Raw genomic sequence first — 17,044 nt, forward strand, 5'->3', positions numbered from 1 at the left:
TAGGTATTTAATTTTAAAACCTGCAATCTACCAACTCAAACCTTATCTGAAAGAACTATTGTGTATCAAAATTGTGCTGAACACTCTAATTTAAAGTAGCCTGGTTCTTACAAATACCTCTTAACTTTTGACTACCCAAAGCTTTCTTCTTTTTAGCATAATTTAGACATCATCAAACATTTCAGAATAACCAATTCTTGGTCACTTCCTGCAGAGATTCCAGAGATTTTTCTACTAGATCACCATTTATCTACGGCTAGCAAGATAGATTCTCTCTTCTCCCCTAGTTTTCTGAGCTTCTCCATGGTATAGTAAAAACTCAAGCAATGTGAGATACTGAGTACTTCAGAGAGAAGAAAGAAAGGGGATTCTTTACCAATAGAAATCTGCTCACAAAAGAGTGGATGACATTCCCTTGTCTTTACTTCATAGCTTTATGGGAAAGTTATACAGAGCATGACATTTGTGTTGCATTTCTGTCTCAAATACATTTCTTAATTTGAAATGTCCCAAATGGAATCTCCCCCCACAATAAGATAGAGGCTATAAGTCTCTTTTCAAAAGTTCTGTGTTTTTTTAAAAATCATTCCAGTCTATCTTCCCCTTTCCCTTTCTTTCTCCTTCCCTCCCTTTTTTATACATTAAAATTAATTCTGGCAATGTTTTGCTGTAATTGTATTTTTAAACTTCAGGTTTTTGGTTCGAGTTTCTTACTTGGAAATCTACAATGAGGAAGTTCGTGACCTCTTGGGAAAGGACCAGACACAGAGGCTAGAGGTAAAAACCTAAACTCTTATGTTGTGAAAACTGGCTGCATGATCACCTCTCTGCCATTTACACAAACGACAATTCACTTCTGATTTATTATAGCTTATCACTCAGTATGTCAGATGTTTAGATTGGATTTGCCATTTTTATCAAATCCTTCCAAAGTCCCTGGGGTAGGCAGTTGTTGTTGTTTGATGGTATTAAAGGTATTGTCACGGGGAAAGCTGTTCCAAGAAAAGCTGCCTTTTGCAATCGACTGACGGTTATTATGTTGATGGTGTTTTGGCATTGTACCCCAGGCACCTAGTCCTATTGGTATTATCTTTGTTTCTTTTGCCACAGTCGTTCTACTTCTACTTCTATTTGTAAGTGTTTGTGTTTTGTGAATTTTCTCTTCTCTTCTGCTGTTTCCAGATACTACAGAGTATCTGTAGATCTGTCCAGATTTTTTTGGAATTTCTTATAGCAGTAGTTAAGTCTAGGGTGTTATATGTTTGTAAGTGCTAGTTATTAGACATGCATACACAAACAAACTGAATGAACTAATATTCCTGCCTTTTTTCTCTCCAATCCTGTTGGGTAAACTGGAGTAGACTGGGTTGAGGGAGAGTAACTGACTCAAAGTCACTCAACCAGATTTTTTGCCTAAAGGATGCTCAGAACTCACAGTCTCCTGGTTTCTAGGACAGCACCTTATTCACTACGCTAGACTAGCTCTCTTTTATATCCTAAGAATACTCGTATGGTCTATTCCTTTGAATATAAAGTACATTACGAATAGTTGTTTTAAAATATATATCATGCATAGAAATTATTAACTAAAATGCCTTATAGGTTAAAGAACGACCCGATGTAGGAGTCTATATCAAAGATCTTTCCGCCTACGTTGTAAACAATGCAGACGACATGGATAGAATTATGACTCTTGGCCATAAAAACCGTAAGTCACATAGACCTACTTGAGTGCTTCAAATGCTTTGTGGAACATCCTCAGTTTCATTAAATGTGACTATTCATTATAAAAGTGTAAGAAAAACCATCTGTATAATATTTATGGTGATTCCTTTGTCTTTTTCAGTGCAGCTAGCTCAGTACATGTGTTTCTATATATGCAGCCTTTGATATAAAAAAGTAATCAAATTTGAATTTGATTTGGTTCCTGTAGCTTGCTCACGTTTTTTTCATTTTTATAATTGATATAAATATAAAAAAGCATGCAGACAAGCTGAAGACCGCTTGAGTAGATAGAGTTTTGATACCTTTGATACATTAATTCGGTTATTTTCCCTCCCATTCCCGAGTGTTGGAACAGGGTTGCTAGAGCAGTGTTAAAAAGTCAAAAATACGTTGTTATTCATTCAAGATTTTAGATTCCTCTCTCTCTGTCAATAGGTTCTGTTGGTGCCACTAATATGAATGAGCACAGTTCCCGTTCCCATGCTATCTTCACAATCACAATTGAGTGCAGTGAGAAGGGGGTGGATGGGAATATACATGTGCGTATGGGCAAGCTACATCTCGTAGATCTTGCGGTAAGTTTTTTCTTAAGTTTTTAGCATGTTTGTTACAGATATTACAGCTATTGTCAGAACTTCTTCTATGTTTCTAATGAAGTTGCTGGAAATTGCTGGTTGGAGTGGAGGATTTCTTCATGTCCTTAAATGAGCCTTCATTTCCAAACCTATGCTGCCATACCTCTTTAAGGACCCCTTCTCTATTGGTGTGGGCTTTTTGTGCCTCCCCTCTTGCATGTGGTTTCAGATCAAGCAGGCAGCCTTTTTCAGTTGCTTTATTCAGTGCTCTTCCTTGAAAAAAGTATTTATGGAAAAGTCCTTTGTCCCCTAACTCCCTGCCTCTTTATTTCTTCTTAAAGGGTTCAGAAAGGCAGGCAAAAACTGGAGCTACTGGACAACGACTGAAAGAAGCAACAAAAATCAACCTTTCTCTCTCCACCCTTGGGAATGTCATCTCAGCGCTGGTGGATGGGAAAAGTACTCATGTGCCTTACCGTAATTCTAAACTGACCCGGCTACTCCAGGATTCTCTTGGCGGAAACTCCAAAACTATGATGGTAATAATAATAGGGTAGAGTGCTGTACTGCAGGCCACTGAAGCTGACTGTAGATCTGTAGGTCAGCAGTTCAAATCTCATCACCGGCTCAAGGTTGACTCAGCCTTCCATCCTTCCGAGATGGGTAAAATGAGGACCCGGATTGTGGGGGCAATATGCTGGCTCTGTTGTTTTTTAAAAATGCTATTACTAACATGCTGTAAGCCGCCCTGAGTCTAAGGATAAGGGCAGCATAAAAATAGAATAAATAAATAAATAAATAAATAAATCAAATAAATAAATAAGAAGGAAACATTACCGATTCATGTGGGGCAAATGACAGTCCAGAGGCTACCAGGTTGTGGACGGGGAAATCAGGTCCAAGCTCAATCCAAACAAGTTACTGTTGATTGAGAGATTGCAGCACTACAACTTTTTGACTCTTGGTGGTTCTAACCTCAGGAAGAACACACTCACAGTCAAGGGTCTTGCACTCACAGCTCTTGCTCAAAGAACAAATGAAGACTGGCCAGAAGGGATTTTGCAGTGTGTGACTGGTGTGCCTTATCTGGATGAAGATGCACTGAAAACAGTTACTTATGCCCTTATCAGCTCTAGATTAAATTACTCTCATTTGCTTGATGGATGACAGACCTGCAGTTCCCCAGTAATCTCAGCTGGTCCAGAACGGAATGGAATGCATGCTCAGTGGTTAGTTGCATTAGTGGTATGGTACTCCTATAATGCAGGAGCTACATTGGCTACCAGGAGGGAATTCAAGTGAAGCCCTATGTGGCTCAGGGCCTGAATATCTTAGAACCCTTGAAATCAATAGCAATAGCACTTAGACTTACATACTGCTTCATGGTGCTTTACAGCCCTCTCTAAGTGGTTTACAAAGTCAGCATATTGACCCCCAACAATGTGGGTCCTCGTTTTACCCACCTCGGAAGGATGGAAGGCTGAGCCAACCTTGAGGTTGGTGGGATTTAAACTGGTCGAATTGTTGACAGCCAGTGATCAGCAGAAGTAGCCTGCAGAACTGCACTCTAACCACTGCAGCTCCTATCTGTCCTATTAGTCTGTGGCTCCTATCTGTCCCAAGCCAACTTTTTAAAAAAATTTTAGCTTCTCTATTCACCATTGAAAAATGAGGGATAGTCTTATAATTTACTAATTGCCCTTCAAAAAGAAAAGTTATTTAACCTTAAATATTAATTATTAATTTATTAATTAACTATAAAGAGGTAAATAAGGATGTATGACAATTGAAAATAATCACTTGGCCTAAATGTAATAAAATTTAATAGATTAGTGGAAGCAAATACTTATTTATGTCATCAGGCTTGGGGTCACTCGACCCTAGCCCCTGGCCATTGAATGTTTAATGTTTGGTTGTACTGAATGAATGATTATGATACTTAATTTTTATAATTTTTTAGTTAATTATTTATAGTAATTGGATCCGATTGTAAATTGTATATTGCTTTATGGACATGCTTTGAGCCGCCCTGACTTCTCGGAGAGGGCCGGCATACAAATCTAATACAAATCCAATAAATAAATAATAAATAAATAGATGAGATGTAATAGCAAATAATATTGTAAGTTTGTATATTGATATTGAAAAAGTTTATATGAAATTTTCCAGGTGATAAAAGTATAGGAGGCAGCATATTGTTGGATGATAAATACCGAATATAAATGTAAACCCATTGTATTGTATTGAAGATTGAAGGTATATGATATTAAACTGTTTAAAAGTGGAGAAAAATAAAAAACTTTCTACACACACCCCCACGCCCAAAATGAGGGATAGCTACATAGAAAGGATCAGTTGCCTAAGAGGGATTAAGGGCTGCTTGGTGTAGCTGGGTGGGAAGAGGTATCCTTTGGGAAGTATTTTTTGTATCTGAGATGCTCCATTTCAGTTTCCTTTTAAATGTCAAAGTATCATAAGTAGGCAGTGTTTGCTTCCATGAAGCATGGAAAGTCCTCTGAGCTCTTTTGGGCTCTCTTCCTTTTAGGATTCCCTCCCCCCAAGGCTTTTTCATAGTTCTGCAAACGTTGGGTTTTCCTCAAGCTTGTTGAATTCTCTCTCTTGACATAACATCCACTCCCAGAGATGATGCTCGCCAATTGGAATTGTGTCAATTGGTTCTCTATTACATTGCTTATTGGTTACAGTTCAGTAAGGATAAATTGTGAACAATAAGTTCTCCCCTTCCCCAAGCTTCCCATGCCAGGAATGTGAGGAACTGGTGCAGTGGAAAATGATCAGCAGTTCTGGTTTTGAGGGTCCTGATCACCTGCCTTCTGTGGAGAATGTCAGTGTGAAAGTATAGCTGGAGAGGGGTGAGATTTTGGGCTTTGAGCATTTCTAGATTGTGTTCAGAGATGGGTTCCTCCCAGTTCGGACCAATTTGCACAAATCGGTAGCAAACCATTGGTGATGATTGGCCAGTGCCCATCCGTGGGCACAATCCTCTTTTTGAATTTTTTTCTTGAGGGCATGTGCAGAAGCTGACTTTTCAGCACTGTGAATGTGTTGCAATTTTGTTTTTGACTTTTTAAAAATAATTGGGGTTTTTTGCACCTGCCCTACATTTTTGAGGCATGGCCACGTGGCGTGGGAGGAAGTGAACCAGCAGTGAGGAACCCACCTCTGATTGGGTTATAAATGTTTCTCGTGTGCTTAGTTTTGAAAAGAATACAAAATGTTCTTGCACTTAAAATCCAACTACCAGTGTGTTAGAAACCTAGCTTCAGCTTACATTTGGCTATAATGTTGCACTTTCTGTAAATTGAGAATTGGGCTGCTGTGTGCTTAATTGCAGGCTTTTATGCTTAATTATACTTTTTTTCCTTACTTCTTAGTGTGCAAACATTGGCCCAGCAGACTACAATTATGATGAGACCATCAGCACTCTGCGATATGCTAACCGCGCCAAAAATATCAAGAATAAGGCTAGAATTAATGAGGATCCAAAGGATGCTTTACTTCGTCAATTTCAAAAAGAAATAGAAGAACTTAAGAAAAAGTTGGAAGAAGGTAATTTGTTTATTTCTCCTATTAATACATTTGGTTTGCAATATCCCATTTTAAATACATTCCAAGTTCTCCAATAAAATGGCAAATGATGAATGTAGATTTTAATATATATATCTTATGTTTGCTCCAAATTAGGATAGTTCATTTATTTATTGTATTTTTGTATTTATTCTGCTCTGAGCCTCCCTGAGTCTGCAGAGAAGGGCGGAGTACAAATCTAATAAATAAATAAATAATACACATATTTGTTTTCCCTCTATTTTTTGTCTTTGACAATACAGCTTAGACTAGGAAATATTGAATGTCCTAAACCTACCTGTCAGGTTTAACAGCTTAATGACTTATTTAGTCCAAGTTCAACATGCAACCTCCATTTATGGTTTTAACTTCTTTCAATGAAATATTACATCTACCAATTAGATAGGGTGTTGCAAGTATCACCTATTCTTATTTACTAAATGCAGATTTGTTTACATCAAATACAAAGCAGAAGACACACTCAGTTTCATTTCATAAGAAACAGAGCCTTTCGTAGCAATATCACTTGTCAAGGATTTTTTAATAATCTGCTAATTATTTTTTAACATTTTATTTTTAGTACTATTTTTAAACAAAACTTATAAAGCTAAAGGGTAAAATTAGACTGGGATTTAAATTAACACACCAGGATTCAGTAGATAAAATTAATTTAAAATCATTTGTTTCCTATATTAAAAATGCCGAACTACTGTAGGGGAAGAAATCTCTGGCTCTGAGACCAGTGGCTCTGAAGAAGAGGATGAAGAGGATGATGGGGAAATTGGTGAAGATGGAGAAAAAAGAAAGAAACGAAGAGGTAAAGTGCTTTCAGATCACTATATACCATCTTCATGTTTGTGCTTGAGTGCCCACTGCAGTAAACTTGTCCTTCTGTGAAAATTGTATTTAGTTAAATTAAAGATTTTATTTAAAGGATTTTTTTAAGGATAAAATAATTGTGGGGTGTAATGACTCTCAAATATCTTCAGGCTAGTATTGATGTTTCCTAGAAAGCAGAAAAATTACATTATGGGCCGTCTTCTGAACTTTGGCTTCTACTTCATTTAAATCAATAAGTTTCAGAATTGCGTATAGAAATTTGGTTGAATGTATTGGACATTCATTCCTAAAGACAACATTTTTGTCTCCTGCTTGGTGATTTTGAGGGGAAATAATGATGGCACTGTTAAGCTTTACCTCTGAAAAATAAAGGATTTCCTTCTGTTAACTTCAGGGACCCTCTGGAAAGAAAAAGGAATCTGCAGGACTTCAAGCTTCCTGTTGATTTTCATTCAATTTAAATTAATTTTTAAAAACTTAGTCATAATAATGTAGTTCAATTGCACATAAAACTTAACTTAGTCTGTTATATGTATCAAATCCAGGGTAGTAACTTGAGATAGAATTTCAGAATCTATTTTTAAGTTGAGTAATGTGCTATAGAGACAAATGAGGCATATTTGAGTTTCAAGATAGAGAAAATCTATTGTTATTTGGTTGCAAAATGTCTTTTTTAGGAGTTCTTGTCCATGTGTAATTGGATAGCACATGACACGAAACCTGCCAATGCATTACTGATTTAAAGAAATCTCCCCCAACTTGGAGCCCTCCAGCTGTGTTGAGCTTTAATTTTCATAAATTAAATGTATTTGCGGGGTGGTGGTGGTGGTGGTGACGCGCTCAACATATCTGAAGAGCACCAAGCTGGGAAAGGTAATTTAAATCATGGATGGGCAATTCACAAGCCCATTGGTCCCCAGGCACACATTTTGTGTACTTCAGAGCTCCCTCTGCTGTATTTTAATGATGGTTTTCTCAACCAATATCTAAGGTCTGTAGACTGCTGTGAAATTGATTCCGATTGATTTTTTCTTTACCTGGGGGATTTCTGCCTGGCCCCATTTACTTTGCTTCATAGCTCAATCAAATTCCTTGAAATCCTGGGTCAGAACAACAAGTTCAAATGCAATTTTTATCTACCGTTGCCTTAAGCAAACCTTTTGTGTTTATCTGAAAGGAGTCCTAATTTAGTTGAAGCAAACCCACTTGAAAGATTTATGCTCCTTTCCCCTTATATGGATCTCTTCCTCCTCTGAGGTTTTTAACCAATGCATTGGTAGTTGCAGTTAAACCTCAAACTTTTAATAATAATATTTAATAATGCTATTGAAATAATTGCCTGAGGAAGTGAGAATTGCACTTCTTTACAGGCCTAGGGACTGTAAGTTGTGTTGTTGACTTCTCTGCTCACCCTCAAAAATGACCCCAGGAGCATTTGTCAGCCAATCAGGGTACATTAAAATTCTGAGCTGTACAGTTGCACAGGAGGGCTCTTAAAGGAATCTGAAGCGATGCATCAAAGTCTTTTTTGAGGACTTTTGGGTTGATCTTTTATCCTTTAGATCTAATGTTCAGCGTGTATTTCTTGTTTCTTCTTCTTCTTTCCTGGGATTTCCATGGGGACACTTCTGTATTTTCCAGGCAGTAGCAGCAGCAGTAGTTCAGAATCTCCATGTTCTGTCATAGAAAAACCTCTGGATAAAACCTTCACTAGTGAGTGGGAGCTCTTAAGTCATCCGGTGAAGCTTTGGCCTCTCCATGATCCATGCCCTCATTCTTTTGATGCTGCATTTTGCTCCTCTGTCCCTGATGCATCAGTTTTGTTCTGAGTCAAATATGGATTTGCTCCGCCTAAAGTGAAGCATGCTTTTTCTTTTGCTGTTTCAAACTTACATAAAAACACCACGGTTCACCTTCGCTAAACAGTTCAAGAAAGGAAAAAAGAAATATTGGTTTTGCTCATATCAGTCAGGGTGTTGGATAACAGGCATGATTTTAAAAGGTATTGTTGACACTGTCTGATATGGTACTAAGATTACTACTTATCTAAGTACTAGTACTAGTACTTAGATATATTAAGAACATCTGCTTTCAGCAGATTTTTTTTCTGTAGGTACAGTGTTCCCTCAATTTTCACGGGGGATGCGTTCTGAGACCGCCCGCGAAAGTCAAATTTCTGCGAAGTAGAGATGCAGAAATAAATACAGTATTTTTGGCTATGAACAGTAACACAAGCCTTCCCTTAACACTTTAAACCCCTAAATAGCAATTTCCCATTCCCTTAGCAACCATTTAGATTATTACTCACCATGTTTATTTATTAAAGTTTATTAAAAAAATATTTATTAAAGGCGGACGGAAGTTTGGTGATGACATATGACGTCATCGGGCGGTGAAAACCGTGGTATGGGGGGGGAAACCGCAAAGTATTTTTTAATTAATATTTTTGAAAAACCGTGGTATAGATTTTTCCCGAAGTTTGAACCCGCGAAAATTGAGGGAACACTTTATATGCTTTGGAAAGGAAGCTGAGGTAGATAATCTTTGATACAAGTGACCCTGAATATCACTAGTAAATGAGTTTAGACACATAACACTCTGCTTATGTGGAAACTTCCCATTATTTTTGGGAGCAGGGGTGTCCATAGAGGGTGGGTTGGTGGTTGTTTTTTTAAAAGTCAAAATGGCAGCTTCCTTCGCATTATTGCAGGCACCATCTGAACTCTTTTGACCACATCCCCAGATCCCCTAACTCTGGAGGAAAAAGCACCCACATCTTAATCGTGCATATTTGCATGTCAGCTGTTTTCCTGCTTATCAGAGTAAATGGGAAGTCTCTGTTTCAGCAAAGTTTTGCAGATAGTGATCGACTAGTTTCTGGTGGCAGACGCGATGGAACAAGTTCAATAGATCTTTATTTAATATGTCCATTAATACTTTTGAAACAAAGAGTCTTCTCCCACCCCCCACGCCTTTCCCCTGCTGCTGGCTTTCAACCACAATGGAATGTTTTCATTGGGGAAACACATCACAGTCGGCCGAATACTCCCCAGCTTGATATGATTTGATAATGGGATAATGATGGCAGCTGCTTTTTGAAATCCTAACTTTCTTTCCCCACATAATGGCTTTCCTGCCTTTTGCATGCTGCATGTTTCATGGTGTTTCCTCCTCTTATTTCTCTTGTTTTCCTCCTCCTTTTTGTTAATCCCCGTTAAAATGTGCCACTTTACCTTTAAGGAAACATCTGAGTTTTTTGGAAAGAAATGTGTTTTTGATTCAAATCAACGTTACAAGCACATTAAAATTTATGAATGATGCAGATGGTCGATTGGAAATTGTGATCAAATTATATATATATATATATATATATATATATATATATATATATATATATATGTAGATTGTTCTGAGTTCGGGTTTTGCCCTGTGTAATATTTTGCATGTCTATGCGATGTTTCGGTGAAATCACATCCACCATCATCAGGCTGAAGTTTCCAAGCCTCGTGCTGTTGTAATATATATATATATGTATATGTATATGTATATATATATATGCCACATGTTTAAGCTGAATTTGAAAATTAAGGGAGACTAGGATAGATCTATTTCGGCCTTATTTTGGCCTCATCAGCTAGCCATACCCACTGGGACTTATATATATATATATATATATATATATATATATATATATATATATATGTTTTCGTAGATTTTCACGGGTACAGGTATGACGGTCTTGGTATATTCGGGTTTCTTCCCGTGTAGGATTTGGAAATTTCTGGCGACGTTTCGATGAGGTCTCACTCATCATCTTCAGGCTGGTGTTTCTGTCCTTGTTCTCAGGCGAACACTGCGAGACCTTAGCTGCCTTCCTTCTATAAATACTGGTGGCTGGGTGTGGTTTGATGGCTCAGCAATTGCCTGCTGTGTAGAAACTTCCTGGTGAGTCAGAGGGGGTAACAATTGGGGTCGTTGATGTAGCTGAGGTATGCTGATTAGTTAATGGTTGTAGATTAGACGTGATGTCCTGAGTAGTTAGAACTTGCAGGCTGCTTGATTGCTTTACAATGTGTGTCCTGAGTCTGGTTTCTGTGGCTGGGATATGTTTGAGGGCTGGTTTCCAGATGTCTGGTAAGCGAGAGGTATCATCCCGCTTGTTCATATTTTGGGGATGTTTTTCTATCTCGATGGCTTCCATGATTATTCTTTTGCTGTAGTGTTCTGTTTTGGAAATTAATTTGGTACTGTCAAAATCAATTTCATGTCCTGTGGTTTTGAAGTGTTGGAAAAGGGAGGAGGTTTTTTCTTTTTTCTTTAATGCATTCTTGTGTTCTGCAACACGTGCATTTACTCTCCTGTTTGTTTGTCCAATATATGTGGCTGGGCAGTTTTTACACGGTATTTGATAAACTCCCTGGTTTTCAAGTTGGATATTGTCTTTCGGGTTTCTTAAGATGTTGGCTATTTTTTTTATCTGTACCAAAGGCTGTCTTGATGTTGTGTCTGCGGAGAATTTTGCTGATTTTATCTGTGGTGCCCTTGATGTAAGGGAGGAGGGCGATGCCATTGTCCTGTTCTGTGTCTTGGTTCTTGGGGAGTGTCTCTTTTTGGATTAAGTTGTTGATTGCTCTCTCTTTGGAATCCATTGGAAATTAATACATTTGTGAGACTGTGTAATTCAGGTTCCAGGTGGTCTTTGCCAGAACCAAACGCCTAGCCAACAAAGACCACCTGGAACCTGCTAAGGTCTCGCAGTGTTCGCCTGAGAACAAGGACAGAAACACCAGCCTGAAGATGATGAGTGAGACCTCATCGAAACGTCGCCAGAAATTTCCAAATCCTACACGGAAGAAACCCGAATATACCAAGACCGTCATATATATATATATATATATATATATATATATAAATATATATATATATATATATATATATATATATATATATGGCCCTGGGTTGGGCCGAGAGGCAAAAAAGGAGCTGTGATGTTCCTTCAATATACCAGGGTGATTCGACACAAAATGTAACCCTTCCCTGGTACAGAGCTGAAGGGATTGGATACTGTAGCCTAGAGGATAATTCTCTGCCTTACAAGGCAAAGGTTGCAGGTTCAAGTCCCAGTGGGTATGGCTAGCTGATGAGGCCAAAATAAGGCCGAAATAGATCTATCCTAGTCTCCCTTAATTTTCAAATTCAGCTTAACATGTGACATATATATATATGTATCCAATCCCTTCAGCTCTGTACCAGGGAAGGGTTACATTTTATGTCGAATCACCCTGGATATATATCCAATTAAATCCAAATCCAAATCCAAACACCAAGCAAGGTCATGTCTGACAATTGGCTTCTTCAAATACCCCAGCCTTAGTGAGTCTAGGTAGCATACTTTCTTTTGTTTTGATGTTTCTCTGGGCACATTTTCTGAGATAAGGTTAGAGCTTGAACAGCAGAATTGCCATAACACTGTTCAGACCAGTAATATATTATATTAAGAAAACTGAAGAGTAATCACATTCTTACGTCACTTCAGTTTTGAAATGGAACAATAAGGTTGATCTTTAATCTTGCATTGTGGGGTTTGCCTTTTCTGTACATAGATGCAAATTTTGGAATGCCTTAATTTTATTTTTATTTTTAAAAAGAAATCAAGCAATAACGCGTTTCTTTTTCCCTCCCCCCATCTCCACTCCTTTCCTCTTTGTGCGTGTGCTGCCTCTCTGCGATTTGTTTGCCTCTTCCTCTTAAATGCAAGATCAAGCAGGTTGGTGTGTTTGATTTGCACTGCATCTAATAGAATTTAAGTAACTTTTAAAAACTCACCTAGCTTTTTGTGCTCTAAAATCTTGGTGGTTACAATGGGCATGCAATTCTATTTATTCTTTTTTCACTAATGGTTCTAGACCAGTGCTGGTAAAACAGAAGTCAGGGGAGGAGATTTCACCATATAGAAAAAATTTGGGTAACATTGTCCAAATAAAAGATATTGGAGACAAACCAGAGATTGTCCTTTTATAGCAATACCTGAGCTATTGTTTGATTTTTGCCTTACCAAGATTGTCCTTCTGAATGTTTCACGCTGTGGGGAGAAGGGGGAAAAGAGTAAAATATGGCAAACAAAAAAAGACTCTTCTTTCCCCCAGCTTCTGTGTCTACCCTCTGTCCAAATTACAAATTCTGCTTTAGCTTAATAATTTTGCTTTTTTCCCTTCCAGCAATATATTATTCCAACACTGTGCACCTCATTTTTAATTTAAAAGTTAATATCCTTAGAGAGTGTATATTTTTTTAAAAATCAAAATCTATGTTATTATAAAGTAATGAAAATGTTTTTGGTGTGATAATTTTGGAACATCTTACCCAGTTGATGATTATAAATCAAATATCCCCAAAAGGCAGGAAGGAATAACCATGTATTTGATGTAAGACTATGCCATGACCACAGAATGGCAGTAGTGAGTTGCTACCAGTATGGTAGAGGACAGCGCACTGATAGCGATTGGTACCCTCTGCGCACAGCTGTAGGTCTCTTGCATGCATGCACTCCAGCATGTTTTTGCTTCTGTGTATTCGCAGGAAGCAAAATCTCACTGCGGGTTGTGCGTGCGAGAGAGATTTCAGTGGTTTTTTGCTTCTGCGTCTGCGCGGAATAAAAAAGTTGCTGAAATCTCACACGCGCATCCCCTTGTGAGATTTTTCTTCCTGTGCATGCGCAGAAGCAAAAACACACTGGGATGTGCACACACACACGCACACAAGAAACTTGAAGCTGCACACGCAGTGCACCGGTAGCAGTGCTAATGAGAACCCGCCCCTGCAGAATGATTACTTCTTGATTCTTGGATGATATACTTTTCAGAAGTCTCTATGTTGCAGCGTAGATTACAAGCTTCTTACAAGATCAGATCCATTGAAAACATTTACTGGTATAACAATATAATGAGAAAATGTGTCTTCTTAATTAACTTTGCTTTTAAATCCCATGGAAGGAAAAAAGAAAGTTTCTCCCGACAAGATGTTGGAGATGCAGGCCAAAATTGACGAAGAAAGAAAAGCACTTGAAACAAAGCTCGATATGGAAGAGGAAGAGAGGAACAAAGCTCGGGCAGAACTTGAGAAAAGGGAGAAAGATTTGCTTAAAGCCCAGTAAGCATTCTGGAATACGAGAAGACATTCATGGAACGTTCATCTAACAGAGTGTTCTCCGGGCTGATCTCTGTTGATTTGTTTGAATACAACTCTGATCAGCAGAACATATCTGGCAAGGAGGATTAGAAGTATTCAAATCACTTCACATGCCTTCTCTAATAGAAGCTTTTATAACAATTCATAAGGAAAGTTGGCATTATTATTTCTTTCATCCCTATTTATTGAAGTTCGGTGAAATCCTTATAGAGATATTAGTGAAGTAACTTCATATTAATTACAACAATTTCCATGACACAAGAGCATTAAATTAGAACCTTTTGAGAGAGACAGAGAGAAAAAAAATCAAGTTTCCTTTGTTGTAAATACAACTGCACTAAAGGGTTCCTGATATATCAGATAAACTGCTGGAAAGTAGGCCATGTTCAGCCTGGCTGATGTTGAGAGAACATTAAAATCTTAAAATAATCCTAAATATCCCTGCCATAATCTTAATGTATTTAAGATTAGTAAGAGAATTAAAGAATTGTTTAAGACTCCTGTCATATGCAATATGGGCTGCCACATTTGGGATTTTACCTGTAGAATCCTGGCTGTAGGAATGCAAAGGTGGTTTTTTTCCCTGTTTCTCTAGGCAAGAGCATCAATCACTATTAGAGAAGTTGTCAGCTTTGGAAAAAAAAGTGATTGTGGGAGGTGTGGATTTGTTAGCCAAAGCTGAGGAGCAAGAGAAACTTCTGGAAGAATCTAACATGGAATTGGAGGAACGAAGGAAAAGAGCAGAGCAACTCCGAAAAGAGCTGGAGGAGAAAGAGGTCCACTTACTCTTTTGCTGAACTATTGAATTCTTATTTTCTAAACAGCCTCCATGATACTGCTCTTCATTTATGTATTTTATGTTCAGGAATAATAGCTATATCTGCATAGAACATTATAGTATCCAAAAGTTTAGAGATATATCCTGCACTCTTGAATGGATACCAATATTGAAGCTTTTCTAAACAAGGAGATGTAACTGAAGAAAATAAAAAATAATACATGGTTTAATTACTAAAGGATGCAGAGGAGGAGGCATCTAGTCAAAATATAAGTGTGCAATGATCAAGGATGCTATGTCTGAGCTGCATACATCTGGGCAACCACTAGAGGGTACCAAAGAGAAAAAAAATGCTTACTCTAGTGGTCACTCAGAATTTTGCAGCCCAGAGGTGGCAAACAGTGGCTTCCAAATTCAGAACTCAAGGAAGTAGTGAAGGAGACGAGAAATTTGATAAATGAAAAATACCTATATGGATAGGACACTTTGTCCAAAAAATTAGCAAAAGGAAGAAAGCTTGTCCTTAGTATCTAAGTAAATAGATACTGCAAGTAAAAGAAGGAAGATAGATATATATTGATTATGGCAAAGGTTCATTTTGTCTGCATTTAAGTTGTAGTCCTGTAATCCTAGGAATTAATGCACTTGAACTAACCAGCCAATCAGGGCTTCAAGTTCAGTTTCAGCTTCAAGGAAACAAAACCAATTAAAAACTAAAATGGCAACTGGGAGGAAAGAAAAGTAGACTTATCCTTCTCACAGATATGTCCATTTTTATCACAAGCTTCTTCCTTCAAAAAACCTGGGATGCTTAAAACTTTGGAGATATATCTTGATACTCATTGGAAAGCATCGTATGGAAACTCTATATTTTTCAGATGTAATTGATAAAAAATCATAATCATATAAAAAACTTCAGCATAAGTAGAAGCTAGAAAATACCTCATTTCCTAATTTGCCAGACCTTGCTAATTAAACCATTCAAATAAGATTTTAAAACCCTTGGGTGAGCTTTGGTGAGTGTCTGAAACAGATGCACAAATGGGTGACCAAATATTATCGTACTCTTATTTTATGAATCCTCCTCCAAGGGCTTATGTAAAATAATAGTCTTGCCCATTACTTAGATAATGGTGGCCTAACTATTTTTTTTTATTTGAAAAATAGCAAGAGCGTTTGGACATTGAAGAAAAATATACCAGCCTGCAAGAGGAAGCTCAAGGGAAGACTAAGAAGCTGAAAAAAGTGTGGACAATGCTCATGGCAGCCAAGTCAGAGGTCAGTATTATAAATAGTTTCAGGCCTGTTTTCAGGATAAAGGTGTGCTTGTAGGTATACAGAAATGATTCATGTGATTGATGATTGATTGATTGATTGATTAATTCTTTCCTGATTGCTTATTTGACCCCTATGACAATCATTAAGTGTAGCATCTCATGATTCTTGACAAATGTATATTTTTCTTTTATGTACACTGAGAGTATATGCACCAAAGACAAAATCCTTGTGTGTCCAATCACACTTGGCCAATAAAGAATTCTGTTCTGTTCTACTCTACTTTACTCTATGTAAGAAGAAATTGAACAAGACTCAGTGGCTGAGTAAGAAGAAACTAAAGAGGAAAATGCTAGTTCTAATGTAGATGCTCCCTGAGGCTTTTTAGGAGATTAAGATTACTTACTGAAAGAAGCATACCTGCTGCACATATTAGTATACAGCAGTGCTTCTCAATTATTTTCTGTTAAGCCCCCCCCCCCAGGAAGAAGTAAACATTTCGCGCTCCCCTCCCCCCAACTTCCATTGGGCCCCAATGGAATTTTAGTGTTAATATTTATTATTTTACTTATTATAGGCTGCAAGCAAACTATTGGCTGGAGAAGACTTATCTGAGAGTAAGTCACACTGAACTCAGTGGAGCCTGTTTTTGGTTAGTCAGGCATAGGCTACCATGATTAGGGCCCTCTTTTGACACGGGGCTAGGACAGCTTAATCAAGCCGATGTTTTGAGGTCACCCATAAGTGCCACCTCTGCCGGGCACTCACAGCGAATGGTGTGGAAGGAGACTTTAGGGTGCCGTTCAAAGCTTTCGCCCAGCTGCAGAGGATGGTTGTCTTCGTCCAGCAGCAGGTTGCCACGCCGATCATGGCTACCCATGAACTCCTGAGTCTCTCGGGAGTTGGGTGGCATACAAATTTGAATAAATAAATAATGCTGCGGGGTCCATCGAGAACAACAAACCATGCAGCCGCCCTGCCCCACCTGGCCCCCTTCTCTTCTGAGCCTGAAGCAGCGTGCAATTGGGAAACCACTCTCCGTCCTGGGGAATCAATCGAGAGGCACCATCCATGT

At 38.1% G+C, this 17,044-nt stretch overlaps 1 protein-coding gene across 1 annotated transcript; it reads left to right on the forward strand.

Annotated features, from left to right (window-relative positions):
- Window positions 1–692: 692 nt before the first annotated feature.
- LOC139156190 (kinesin-like protein KIF3A) lies at window positions 693–15,972 on the forward strand (the record flags this gene model as incomplete). Its single annotated transcript, XM_070731474.1, has 9 exons — window positions 693–777; window positions 1,603–1,708; window positions 2,161–2,300; window positions 2,642–2,839; window positions 5,696–5,870; window positions 6,604–6,705; window positions 13,721–13,877; window positions 14,512–14,692; window positions 15,862–15,972. Coding segments are annotated over 9 exons (1,255 nt in total), but the record flags the coding sequence as incomplete, so codon positions are not given.
- Window positions 15,973–17,044: the final 1,072 nt, after the last annotated feature.

Source organism: Erythrolamprus reginae, unplaced genomic scaffold (assembly GCF_031021105.1).
Source record: "Erythrolamprus reginae isolate rEryReg1 unplaced genomic scaffold, rEryReg1.hap1 scaffold_401, whole genome shotgun sequence".
Lineage (NCBI taxonomy): Eukaryota > Metazoa > Chordata > Lepidosauria > Squamata > Dipsadidae > Erythrolamprus > Erythrolamprus reginae.